Below are 13,210 nucleotides of genomic sequence, written 5' to 3' on the forward strand. Positions count from 1 at the left end.
CAATGCCAGAAATGAGAATCCTGAACAGTATCTTAAACAAGAATCAATAAAGTGGAAAAGTAAATTAAAGAATTATGCATGTTATGATTTTTATGACATCTTTCATTTAATGTCTTGTGTCCTGTTTTTAGATTATAAATCACAACACCAGAAGGTTCCGCTTTGCTCTTCCATCACGGAACAGTGTTCTTGGACTTCCGATTGGTGAGAATTTTCAATATTTAGATGACTTAGTAAATCGGGAATATTATCAAGTAATGAAAATCTTTATTTGAGCATTGCAATTTTTCCAGGACTCAGATTATCCCATTTAGGTCTTGCAGAGTTAGTCCTTTTCGCAAAGAATGGGAAGGATGAATCTGGCTCAAGTAGTCTTCTGGCCCCTGAGAGTGGTAAAAATGTGTACATGCCCAAGAGTCTTGGACTGTTAAAGTCCTCTCGTGCAGCCCCAGAATCTCCTAGTTTAGAAATGATTTGGTGGAGGGGGCGCTTGAATGTTTAAGCCCCGAGTTGCTGACTCGTATCTCTATGCTAAAGCCAAGATCTCTGAAAATGGAAAGAATATCCATTGTTGGACAAGAGCCGCTTGTAGTCAGCAAATGAGCACTCCCACACGTGTTATTGCAGTTTGACAACAGCGTTCTCTAGTTGTGTAGGTTGCAGTAACAACCTTGTATTGCAGTTTCCTGTTAAGTTGGTATAACGCCTCAAACTAGTGCAGAGCGGGAACTGCTCCAGCTCCCCTTCTGCTGCATGCAGTTTTGAAAGTACAACTTACATTGACTTCCCATAATATTCCCTGTGGGTTCACAATGACACTCATAGCCATATAATCAAGTGCCTCTCAAGTAATGGAAACTAAACTAGTCCGGTCTTAATAGCTAGTGATTTGATGAGGTTCTTTAATCTTCTCGTCTGGTCTGTGGACTTTAGTGGTGGTTGGGTTTCAAAGGACTAGACCAGTTGATGAAAAGGCAGAGTAGTGTTTCTCGAGCATGCTCCGTTACCATGTGGAGGTTGAGCAATGAAAGGAGACAATGTTTAGACACAGTGCCACCCCCCCCCCCTCAACTCCCCTTATTATTTAAGAGAGTCCTGATATCAATTTAGCATTGCATGCCCTGTTAAACAATCGTACAAAAAGTCTTTATTGTAATTTAAACCATCACATAGATTAACGCTTGAAAATCTTTAAGACTTTAAGACTGTGGAATTCCAGCTGAAATGGTGCAATGTCTGACATAAATCTGGGAGTTTTAGCAAAGGCTGAAGGGAAGTATTTCATGGGGAGTATTTCATGGGGAGATGGCCTATTGCACAGACCAAGATCATTACATGTCTGGGTTAGCTGAGACAGTTGTGAAGTGTATAGCACAGCAGGACCGTTTTAACCTCTTGCTATCAAATCTTTTGGGCATGGGTGACTTGTTTTGTAGCATAGGTGGAGTAAGCATTTGTGTGGTTTGGGAGGGCCATTTTGTGGTCGCTGGCAGTGTTGATGTGGGGCAGCTATCTGACTGCTAGTGATTACACATATTCTGTGTGGATGAATACAAATTTGCTGCATGATTCATTTCATACCAGATATTGGGCATGTTGGAACTATTCACTTGGTCCGATTGAATGTATCCAATTTATATTTTGCTACATGATATGCACTTGTGTGCATGTCTGTAGATGTATTGCATTCATGCACCCTGGGGTTACATCACACGTCAGTGTCGTGGTCATAAAGGAATGCTACACTGCGGAATCTAAGGATGTTACAGGGTTTTTCATTTGTGTTTGCATCTTGATTGTCTATCACATTTTGAAATGTTTGTGTTAATCTTTTCACAGGGAAGCATGTCTATCTCTCTGCTAGGATTGATGGCAACCTTGTTGTGCGACCGTACACTCCAGTATCTAGTGACGATGACAAAGGTTACGTGGATCTCGTTATAAAGGTATTTATTCGATTCATTCATTCATGGTAGCAGTTGGTGTTGTATCTTTAATACTTAGCCTCAAACTTGATAACATTATTTTAGCACTACTGTCTTGCATTGTATCTTTCCTTAAGAGGTGGCTCAGCTCGTCTGTTGCCTCCAAGACCAGCAGTATACAAGAATGCAAAAATCAAATCCACTGTATTTGGTCTTGAAATAAATGGTAGAGAGAAATGATATTTAGAATAAGAATTTTCCATGGTGGCATGACTATTTCTAGTAGTTAACTTCTGAGAAGCCCCTTAACAGCAAGTTGGAGCGATGAGGCCATTGAGGCCTACTAGGTTGTGGGTAAAACCTCCAATCTGGATCTGGCAGCCAATACAAGTGGAAACTGAATAGGGCAGTTAGGGGAAGGAAACAAAGAATAATATGTAATGAGAGGTAGGGACACAATAGGAACAAGGCGCCAGGGCAGGATGGAAAAGCTTTGGGAATAACGTTTGGTTGTTTTGGGGTAGGGCAAATTAAGGAATCCTTGCTGTTATGGTAGGCCGCAGGTGGAACAATGTGTGGGTTAGGCAGAAACATCAGGTTGAATATACAGAGTTGAGTAGGATAATCTAGTCAACAATGTGCAGGGCCTGGTAGGAAAACAACTCAGTGAACATGTTAAGTAGAAGTACTTTGGGAACAATATGCAGGACAGGAAGTAGAAAATATTGGGAATGATGTGTGTGGCCCAAACCTATGCCAGCAGCATCCTTGTGAAACAACCTAATGATTCCTGTGCATTGCCCATATTACTACATTATTTTACCATTGGAATAAGAAATGTCCATGTTAGTTGTGAAAATTTTTGCCAGAATTGCTAATGTATAATCAGATGCTTGTGGGGTGGTGCCTACTAAATCCAGTATGCCACTAGAAGTACACCCGCATTGTGGCTATGTCCACTAATGCAATATTGCTCCTTTTTTTAAGCCCTTTCCATGCTGGCTGTCCCATAATACACCAGCAAAGGTCCAGTGGCACAACCCCCTCCTGCTACTTCATTCCCTTTCACAACATCCACCTTCCCACCTCTGCAAGCACCGACACCAAGGATCACACACACACATGCACACCTAGGCCCTCGCATGTCTATTCTCATGCATGCACTTAAACATGCCCGGTCCCCTCTAGCCTAAGAGCTGCTTAACACACAACCAATCTCCCTATGGATCAGTCCAATCACAAATCTAGATGATGAGGCTAAGAGTCAATGGTGTGCACGAGGGTACCCAACGCTTAGCATCCAGTGGAAGGAAGCTCCACACATCAGAGTGCTTAATGGATAAAAAGGCAGGAGATACTACAGTGAGGAAAATTGTATTGATTTAATTTGCTGGAGGATTGCTTAAATTGACACATATAGATGACGGTAAGGTAAAACTTCCATTGCTGAACGACCGCATGCCAACTGAAAGACTTGTAATCTACAGAGGAGTGTTAAATGCAACAACGCAAACAATTGCCTCAGATTTTGTGTAAACCCAACACTGTAATAATATTTTTTTAAAAGCTGGTTGCTGATAACTATCCCTTTCCACCCATCCCCCTTCTCACTTTCCACCCGTCTCCCTTCTCAAGATCTATTTTAAAGGCAAAGACCCCAAATTTCCAGAAGGAGGTAAAATGTCCCAGTACCTGGACAGCCTGGCGATAGGGGATGTGGTGGAATTCCGTGGTCCCAGTGGATTGCTAGTTTATCAGGGAAAAGGTAAGATGGCTGGCCGTCTGCACATTTATATTCATTGAGCACGCAGCCTCTCAATATACAGTTGTACAAGACATCAGGTTTTAGTACAGTGATTGAGTTAGTTTTTCTAAAAACTAAGGCACCCCTCTTATGCCAGGATCAGAAATGTTTAGTACCTATAATGCTGATCACTGATAAATATACAGGATATTAACTTTGTGTCCTGTTATTTTTTGTGTTGACCTTGATAAAGCTATCAGAACGGGGCATAGTGAAGATCATTTAAATGAAATAATTTCAAGGTGTATGTTAATGTTGACGTTATCGGGTTACTCATTAAATGTTTATCTTGTCTTTTAATTGCTTGTGTGCATAGTGTTCTTTGTCTCTTCTGATCTGGTACTCTTCCCTACACTCCCCCACAGCTCATTGAGGAGTTGATGTAAGGTTCATTGTCTCATCTAGCATCACTGACAATAGGCCATGTTGTTTTCCACCCAAACTTGTTAGGTTAAATGTTCCCGAATTAGCCTTCATATAAGCCTTTCTCAGGGACTCAAATCCTATATGAGCCCATGAGAGACCATAACTCCCCCAGTGTGAATGTTCCATAGAGTACTTATACCCTTTGGCAGTATCGTGTCACAGCCTTTTTTGGAGAAAAATGGTCTCTTCCTGAGGAGGAACGGGGGTTGGGGAGGGTGGTTGGGTTGTAAATCTCCCAGAAACCTGTTTTGCTGTGCATGAAGGCAAGCTGTCTCTGGCTTAGTTAGCATAAACTAGAGATGTTCATGAGCCCGGGGGTGCCATCTCTTCCTTTTTCCTGGCTCAACTATGTGGTCCCACCCCAAAGCTAGTGGTAGTGCCTTGGTTGACAGCAAACCTTTTCAGGCAGCAGGTTGAAATGGGGCCCCTCATGTCTGTTTCACACTTTTTGCTGACTAGTTTACCAACCTTTTTCCCCTGATGATTCTTCATCAAAGGACACATCGTAGATGTGAATCTGGAGCATGTTCCTGAGAGACCAGCCTTTATTTCTTTTTCACACAATTTAGGGTTGGCATAAAAGCTTATCAGATAAAGGGATTTATCTACAAGAAGAACATCCTTCCTGGGTCTAGCCTAAAAACATTGTCAGAATGGGTTAAACAAATAAATGCCATGGTTATTCTTCTCTTGGGTATACAGGTTTACTGCAGATCTGAGATCTGGGTCTCAGCCACTTCTTTGCAACATGACCTGGTACATTGTTTCCTGATCTAGGGACTATACTGGCTCATTTCACTAGGAGGGTAAGGGCCTCTTCAGAACTGGCTTGCTACTTGGGCCTCTTGCCCTTTGCCACTTTCTCACACCCTCTGTTTCGCAGTCGCTCTCTGTATGAGTGATTGTCCCTATTGCATATTTTATCCTCTCCTCCATGCTCTCTGCAAGGCATGCGCTCCCTCATCCTGAATCTAGTGGGTAGTATTAGCTGATGCATCAAATGGGAGGAGAAAGCCATCTGCGGAATGTGAGGGCTCCGTTAGGGAAATCACGATTTCTTTTAACATTTTTTGAATTTTTTTTATTATGATATAACCAATTTAGGTTTTTTACACAAAGCAATTCATACAATTAAATCATTACAATACAAATTATCCTCTTAAGAAAATATAAAAAGCAAATATTCACGTAAAATCTGTCACGATAAAAATAAAAAATAAACACAACCTTCTTTTTGAGGCAGAGAAATTACCAAAATTCCTGCGCAATGAATCCTGTATGCTGTTGCACTCTTTTATAACCTTCAATGTCAATTTAGTCTCATGGTCAGGTATCATTCTTTCCCAAAAAGCACTTGATGAGAGACGATTAATGAACCTAACTGAGTTACCCAAATATTTAACCCTGGTATCCCATGTTCCCCTGCAGAATATCAATATGTGCTCAATCGTCTGATCTCTTGGGTTTGTACATTTAGGGCACAAAATCCGAGCCCCCTCTGTTAATCCTCATTTTGGCCAGAACCAAACCTGTTTTAATCAAGTTCAGACGTACTCTCTGGCAATTCTGCCTTCCTTTTATATCAGGAAACTTCGTTAGATACCTTTGAACATAGCCCTGCTTTCTACCGTACTTACAAAAAAAAAAAAAGAAAAAAAAAAAAATTGAAGATGCTCTAACAGTGTCTGACGTTGTGATCCAGTCCCTCATTGTGAGTGCTTTTTTGACCTTCATAGGGTTAGTGATTAGTGTGTAGATGTCTTGCTCAGAATACACCAGAATCTCGTCTATTTTTTTGGGTTCTCTTAAGGTTAAGGAAGAGACGGAGTTCATAAAGCGTATTTGCCATTGGTGCCATGATGGATCTAAACAAAGAGTAGTTTCCAATCCACTAGGGTCTTGAGCGATCTTAAACCTAGCTCATACCTTAGTTGCCATCTGGAGGTTTTTCGGCAAACCTAATACTTGTCTCCAGATAGTGGCTTCTATTTTTTTTGCCAGTCCATAGACCAAAGAAGGGGTTTGGCCTTGATTCCATATAGTAACACAGGAATCGTTTTTGCCATATAGAACTTAATTATTGGCAAAATGGTAAATTTACAATAGAGGCCTAAAATCTTCATCTGAGCTATTAACTGTGTACATTTGGCCAATATTTCTGCATACTACGTCCCAATTGTAGGAACCGAGTGTTAAGTGTATCCGAGGTATACTACTTTCTTGACCACAGGAATTAGCCGACCACCTATTGTCCAAGGGAACCTAGCTCCTCAGACACCCTTTTCTCCAAAGATTACAACCCTTGATTTTTCCGGGTTAACAACTAAGTCGTTTCCTTTCATGTATAGGTCAAGTGCTCTCAAAAGTCTTTGCAGACCCACTGGTGTCTTGTCTAACGAGACCATATAGTCTGCGTACATAAGCAACTTAATAGCCAGGGAACACACCTTCATACTTGCCAATGCTGAAGAGTCGATTGCCTGACCAAAATCTCCCAGGTAGAACTTAAAAAGAATTGGCGCCACCATACAGCCTTGTCTGACTACCCGTCTCCCCCCACCCCCCCCCCCCCCGGTTTATTTTTATATAATCTGACAGATGACCTTCCAGATTAAGTCTAACTCTGGCTGTATTGCCTTCGGGAAGACTTGAAGAATACTTATCAAGGTTTTTGGAGCCCCTTTCTGTTCCAGTTCGGACCAAAGCCTATCACGATTAACCAAATCGAATGCACTCGATAAGTCAAACGCTCATGCAGTCTACCTGCATTGTTTTTATCTATATTATCTTTATTATTTGTTAATAAGGCAAGTATTATGCCATTCATGTTGAGTGGGCTCTTCTGAAACCTGTTTGTTGTTTGGGAAGTATATTACCCTCTTTAGCCCAGGTTTCAAGTTCTCTTAGTACGAGACTGGTGAACAATTTACTCTCCACGCCTAATAAGGTGATTGGCCTAACTAATCAGATTTTTACGATTCCCCCTTCCTCAAGATCGGCACTATGATTGCAGACTTCCAAGAAGAGGGAATCTTTTATCTATGATTCCCTTTAATAGTATATAAAGGATTTGTGTCCACAGGGCCACATTCCCTTTAAGGACTTGATAGGTAAGGCTGTTCGGTCCCGCTGATCTAGATGAAGAGGATGTGTTGATCAGACCTAAAATGTCTCCTTTATCGATTCTGAGCTCCCATTTTTTTTTTTTCCAATCCCTCTAAAGGTCAGCTCTCCTTGTGGGTTTTGATATTTTTCTCCAAAGTAGGTCCACTAACTCAACTCTGGTACATTATTCATTTGAACAACCTTCTGGTCAGTTTTAAGGATAGGTGACCAGAAGTTGCGCGCAAGTTGTTACTCAAAGCGCGCAGCATTGCTTCGCTATCATTCTGAAGTAGCTCCCCTCTGTCTGGACCAACTCCTGTAGTATTTTTATTTTTGTCACTACGGCAAGACTTGATTTATTTCGTGCCTCCTGGCTATTCTTAGTTGTCTGCGTGTTTCGCGCTTTTTTTTCTCATATGGCTTCATCAAAATTGTGTTTATACACACACCAACGGACCCTCTGTGTTCTGTGGGCAATCTATAGACCATATAAATTCATGGAAGGTAAGCAGATTGTAAATTTTGTCTAACACCTCAGGAAACATCCAATCATAGTTTGTCCAGACCATCATTAAAGCGGGCTCTGTCTCTATGGTATTTAACTGGACTTTTTTCTGGGTATTAACCCCCTGGTTGTCCCATACCCGTATTGTGTTACTAGTGTGCCAATTTATTTGAGTTTCCAATTGCTTATGGTCACTTCTAACCCCTTCCTTAACTGTGAAGTGTATACATTTCTCAAACCAATTTGCAGATAACAAAACATAATCCAAAGTTGATTGTGTGTCCCTCCCCCCCCCATGTAGTGGTGGGAGGGACATCCCCCTTCTATCGAACCGTTCAAAAGCATTAGGTCCCAATCATCGAAAAAACTTAACCACCTTCTACCATTTACTGTTATATCCTTCCTAATTCCTTCTGCACCTTTATGATTAATTTGGATGCATTGGGAATTTGGATCCCCTGCTACAACAATGAATGCCTTAGGATGGGACAACTTGACTTCACTAAGGACAACTGCCACTGAATCAAGGTATCATAATTATGATCTTTTTTAAGAAGCTGTTTGAGGGAGTGACTGCTTTCACTGCAAGAATTCCTTCTTGTTTACTGGGAATAATTATTTCTTTAAACAAATCTCATCTACAAGCTATTAGTGTGCCCTCGCCCCCATCAGTCTTCCCTTTTGCTTTGCTTATTGCTGGCTGGATTGTCAAATTAAAACCCTCAATTTCCGGTGTGTTAACTAACCAAGTTTCCTGCAGTAAAATCGCGTCACTCTACCCATGCTCTCATGTCACTGTTCCTAAAGGAACTGGAGTCCTGTGTGTTCCAACTTGTGACTCTTAAGTTTTCCCTTCTGAAGAGAAGCCTGTGATAGTCCCGGCTTCTGACAAACTTGCATTATTATTTCTGGTAGCATCGGCCAAGGTAGTGATTGCGTTCCCTCCTTAGGCTGACTGTCTTTACTCATTTGCCACATGGTTTGTACATGTGGATCTTTTTGCTGTGTTGCCCCCTTTTGTTCTGGACCTTCAACTCTTGCACCGTAAAATGGCCTTATTTCATAGACTTCCAAACCCACGAGACGCAGCTTGTCTGCCACATTTAGAAACGCTGTGACCCCCATTTTAGAAACAAAACCAACTTCCACTAGGCTTGTCAGACCCGACTCTGGAATTCGAACATATTTAATGTCTCTGGTTGAAAATAAGTAGAGTTCTGGGATATTTTTTACTAATGTAAGAATTGCTCCTCTTTCAATGGTTTTTTAGACCGCCTATTTACTTCACTTGTGAACCATAGTCTTGGGGCAGCATAGGGAGCCAAAACCTCTTTGCTGCTGCTTATCACTAAAGACTGAGCATCAGAGGATTCTACTCTCACTGGAAGAGTCATAATCCTGTTTTCCTCTACTCCTTAGGATTGATCAGACTTCTTGATTTCTGGTTTGAATGAAGAATCTTCCCATTTGCTCTGTGTGGCTTCTATCTGAGTTTCCGGTGTTCCTGCATGTCCTACTGTCTTTTGTCATGCCATATTGAATATTGGAGCAATCCTTAAACCAATGTGTCTTTTAGTGCAGTTTTTCCTCGTGATAGAAAGATTGGTGCCAATTTAAGCAACTTTCCTGTCATCTTATGATCTAGCTGCATCCTCTTGGGGTGAGGGCTTCTGCATTTTTTCTTGACACCACTCTTCTTCCGTCTGCGTGCCAGTAGTTACTTTGTCCTTAGAATCCCCACCTAATTTTGTTGGTGCTTTTTCTTTTCTGTTTCTTTTTTTTGGTTCTACTTCATCCCGAACTTCAATTTGTGGCACTTCCATTTCCTCCTCAAAGGAGCTTTCAAGCTTTTTCCCTCTGGCCAGTAATCCCCTTAACAAAGGTATTGACGTTAGATCTTTTTGTTTTTGATCCCTTCATGTTTTTTGTCTTCTTGCCTTGTCTACACCTAGACTTGGATGTTTTTCTATTTAGCTTTTGGTTTTTACGCCTTTCTCTTCTCCGTCTTTTGTATGATTGCTGGGCACTCTGCGTCCATGGTGTTATGTTGTTCTCTTCCTGTGCCGATATCTCAATTATTTCATCTCGGGTTTCAGGTAACGGTACAATCGTTTGGTCCGCGACCTGTGCGAGACCACAGAATTCTTCCATGACGGACTCAGATAAAGTTCCTGATGTTTAGGTGACTGTCAGTTGCCTAGAAATGAGATCGGACAAGTATTCTTTGATCTCCTGGTTTTCCTTCAGCAACAAAGTCAATAGCTCTTTTACCTCCGTCATCTCACCATTTTGTTTAACAAGTCCATCTTCCATCTTTGTCAATGTGGGCAATACTGAGCAGTTTATTACATTGCTTTGACCAACAACGGTGAATTCAAATTGCTCAATATCTTTTGTCATTTCCAGAAGGATCCCTGTATGGGTCTGAACATGTTAGTAGTTCAAACGCCTTCACTAGAGAATTTAGTATGAAGTTTAACGCTGGTAAAGTTGGATCCCTGCCCTTTGAGTCTTTGCTCAATCTCTCCAAGGCAACACTCGACATACAGACTGGTTGGCTCTGTTTTTAATTCTTCAGAGGCTGCTGACTCCCTTCTAGATTCCTCTGTTGAATTTAACTTGTCTGCTTGGTACATTTGATTTGGAATTGATTTAGACAAATGGTTGGGGGCCCGTGAAAGGTCCATTATGACCCTAACAACCCAGGTTGGCTATTTTCAACAGTCCTCTTTGAGTCTTGGTGTTGAGGCCTGAGTGCGCTTAAAGTGACCACACTCATACTATTGCGCCTACGTCTTTGAAAAAAAGCGATCATAGTGCCTTTGATGTTTGTAGATGTTAAAGTGAAATCATGTGGTATTGTGGGTGGAGGATTCCTCGCATCTTCGATCCAGCTCTCTTCTGCTAGAACAGTCTTCACATGTTGTTGTTGATGGATCTGAGCCTCCACTTGGTTAAGGCCTCCTAATGCAATGTTAGAATTCGGTAGGCCAGTGTTATCTACTTCCACTTGTGTGGATTTCTCCATATAGGAGCCATCCCATTGAGGGGCTCTAAGATCATCAACAAGTAGTCCACTCCTTAACTTGTAATGATTTGACACTTTCGATGTAATCAAGACTTTAATGCCTGGCTAGCCCTAAACAGCCACACACTCTGGATGTCTACTGTAGAACACAAGTTAATCACTTATGTCAATTCCAGATGAAGACCTTTTCCTGACTCTGGAGCTCATGCAATCTCACGGCTTCAGAGGTAGTTTATAAATTAAAATGAAGCTAACGTAGCGTTATCCACAAAACAAACCTATATAGCTGGCTTTAATAGGCTGGTGTATTTTTTACTGAGTTTCGGTAAAGTGTTTTTCTTTTTAATACTTTAACGATAACAAACAGCTAGAACAGCATCAAAGGAGAACAATCTCCGACAGTTTTCCGTTTTCCTACCACTGCCCTTCTGTATTTTAGTGTGCAGTTGATGATAGCAAGCTGACAGTGAAGTCCACTCCTTCACGTATGCTCTGAGCTGTATGATCAGCGTTGAGGACCTAAGGTGCGAGCCCTGCACACCGACCAAAACTGTGAGTGAACGTGTGCGTTTGATTTAACAGTCTGGAGGCCTTATCATAATGGGCACGAATCAGTTCCCCGAGATCCTATTTTCAAAAGTCACATCCAGATATTCCACGCCACCAGAGCCAAACCAGCAGCAAAATAGCACCAGGTATCCACAAAAAGCACCGCCCTTTACACCGCGGCTTCTATATCGTTGAATTGTGAGGTTAAGAAGCAACTATTGTTTTCCTCAAAACCTTCTCCTCGGTATACATTGGATAAAACCTTTTAAAGCAGTGTAAAATAGAGGAACCTAAGCAAAGTAAAAACATTAGGGACTTCATGTCTCATAATGCCCCCAGTACTGGGACAAGGAAGAGGGGCTCAGAGGTGCAGAACTGCAGTATGCAGTCAAGTGTTTCTGATGACCCACAACTGAGCAGGACTTTCAAATGTTAAAAACCCCTTCAGGTGCAGTCTGTAGGAAGGAAGAGGAGGAGAAGGAGAAGCAGGAGTCGAGGCCGCAGCAGTAGTTTAAATGCAGTACAGGCACATAATGATTTGGAATGCCAAACTAATAACAAAGCTTTTGAATACAGAGAGACCGACACTCCGGCTATAGAAATCCACGCAGTTGAACCCACATCTACCAAATTTTTTACAGATTCTTCTTTTGTCTGGGGCAGTCTGTTTGGATGCAAAAAAATGTACTCCGTAGAAACCATCATTTACTGATGCTCACCCGATTCACTACAGTAGGAATTAGGAGGCACAATTTGGAAAAGTGTCTGAAGCAAAATGTTCGATATGTTGGTTATTCTTTCAAAATGTATTACTACTGTATATAGTTCAAAAGTGTTAAAGCATTTTTAAGGAGAAGAAAAAAATTTCACATTTTTTCTATCGCGCCACTCCAAATATGGGAAATGGCAAGGTTAATGTTTACTTAAGTTCAGATGTATAATATTGACCTTTTCACAATTGACCTTGGGATAATTGACTTAATTTAAAAGGTCAATTAGGACATCTATGTGGAGGGGAACCCCCCACCCCCTACAACTTCCCACCCAATTCAAAAACCCTTGCAACCCCCCCCCCCCTCAATCCCATCCCCTTATATTATTTATAATCCAATACATACATAAAATAACTAAAATAATATAAAGGTCAGTTAGGACAAAAGGTCAATTGTAAAATGTCAATTTGGGTAATACCCTTAGGTTCATTCACGAGAAGAGAACACAATCTTTCTTGGACATTTCCTCAAGGGTGCTGAAGCCATTAAGTGACTGAAACATGCCGCACAAAAAAACTAACATCACTTGGAAAAGCGCCATCTGATGCAAAACGAAAATCAATATCAAAAGCTTCTGAAACACAACAACAAACAGCAGCACGGCTTGCCAACCAGAGGACAAGAGCAACTTTCTCCAGGGCAAATGAGATGCCAGAGCAAACTGAAGCAAGACTTGTCGACAAGGGCAAAATCCTCTAGAGCACATGAAACACTACTCGATCAGTACCCCAGCTAGTATTTATTAAAGGTGAAAAGAAACATTGGTTTAAATGAGGTGAAACAGAATATTGTAACCACCGTTGTCCAAGCCAAAAGGGAACAGTATTCAGACGAGGGGAAGGTGATGTACAGAAATAAAGATGACTGTTAGGAGACTGTACCCAGTATTGCCTAAGCCAAGATAAGGCAAGCAAAAGAAAACAAAGTTGGCAGAACAGAATCCCTGCTTGTGAAAACTATCAAGGGGGAGAGCAGTGTAATCTCCATTGCCGGAGGGGGACGAGGGGGGGGTGGGCAAGTGAACCAGTTTGAAATACATTGAGGATTAAAGTGTGGGAAGTTTTAGCGCAAACATCACCATAAGGTACTGATATT

The 13,210-nt window shown here is 41.4% G+C and overlaps 1 protein-coding gene across 1 annotated transcript in view; it reads left to right on the top strand.

Annotated features, from left to right (window-relative positions):
* CYB5R1 (cytochrome b5 reductase 1) overlaps positions 1 to 13,210 on the top strand; it is a 357,555-nt gene that overhangs the window by 110,709 nt on the left and 233,636 nt on the right. Inside the window, exons 3-5 of the mRNA XM_069633686.1 lie at positions 132 to 204; positions 1,840 to 1,946; positions 3,561 to 3,690. Coding sequence (XP_069489787.1) covers positions 132 to 204; positions 1,840 to 1,946; positions 3,561 to 3,690 — 310 coding nt within the window. The remainder of the gene's footprint in view (positions 1 to 131; positions 205 to 1,839; positions 1,947 to 3,560; positions 3,691 to 13,210) is intronic.

The sequence above is a fragment of the Ambystoma mexicanum genome, chromosome 13 (genome assembly GCF_040938575.1).
Source record: "Ambystoma mexicanum isolate Mex_15411 chromosome 13, UKY_AmexF1_1, whole genome shotgun sequence".
NCBI classification, from domain to species: domain Eukaryota; kingdom Metazoa; phylum Chordata; class Amphibia; order Caudata; family Ambystomatidae; genus Ambystoma; species Ambystoma mexicanum.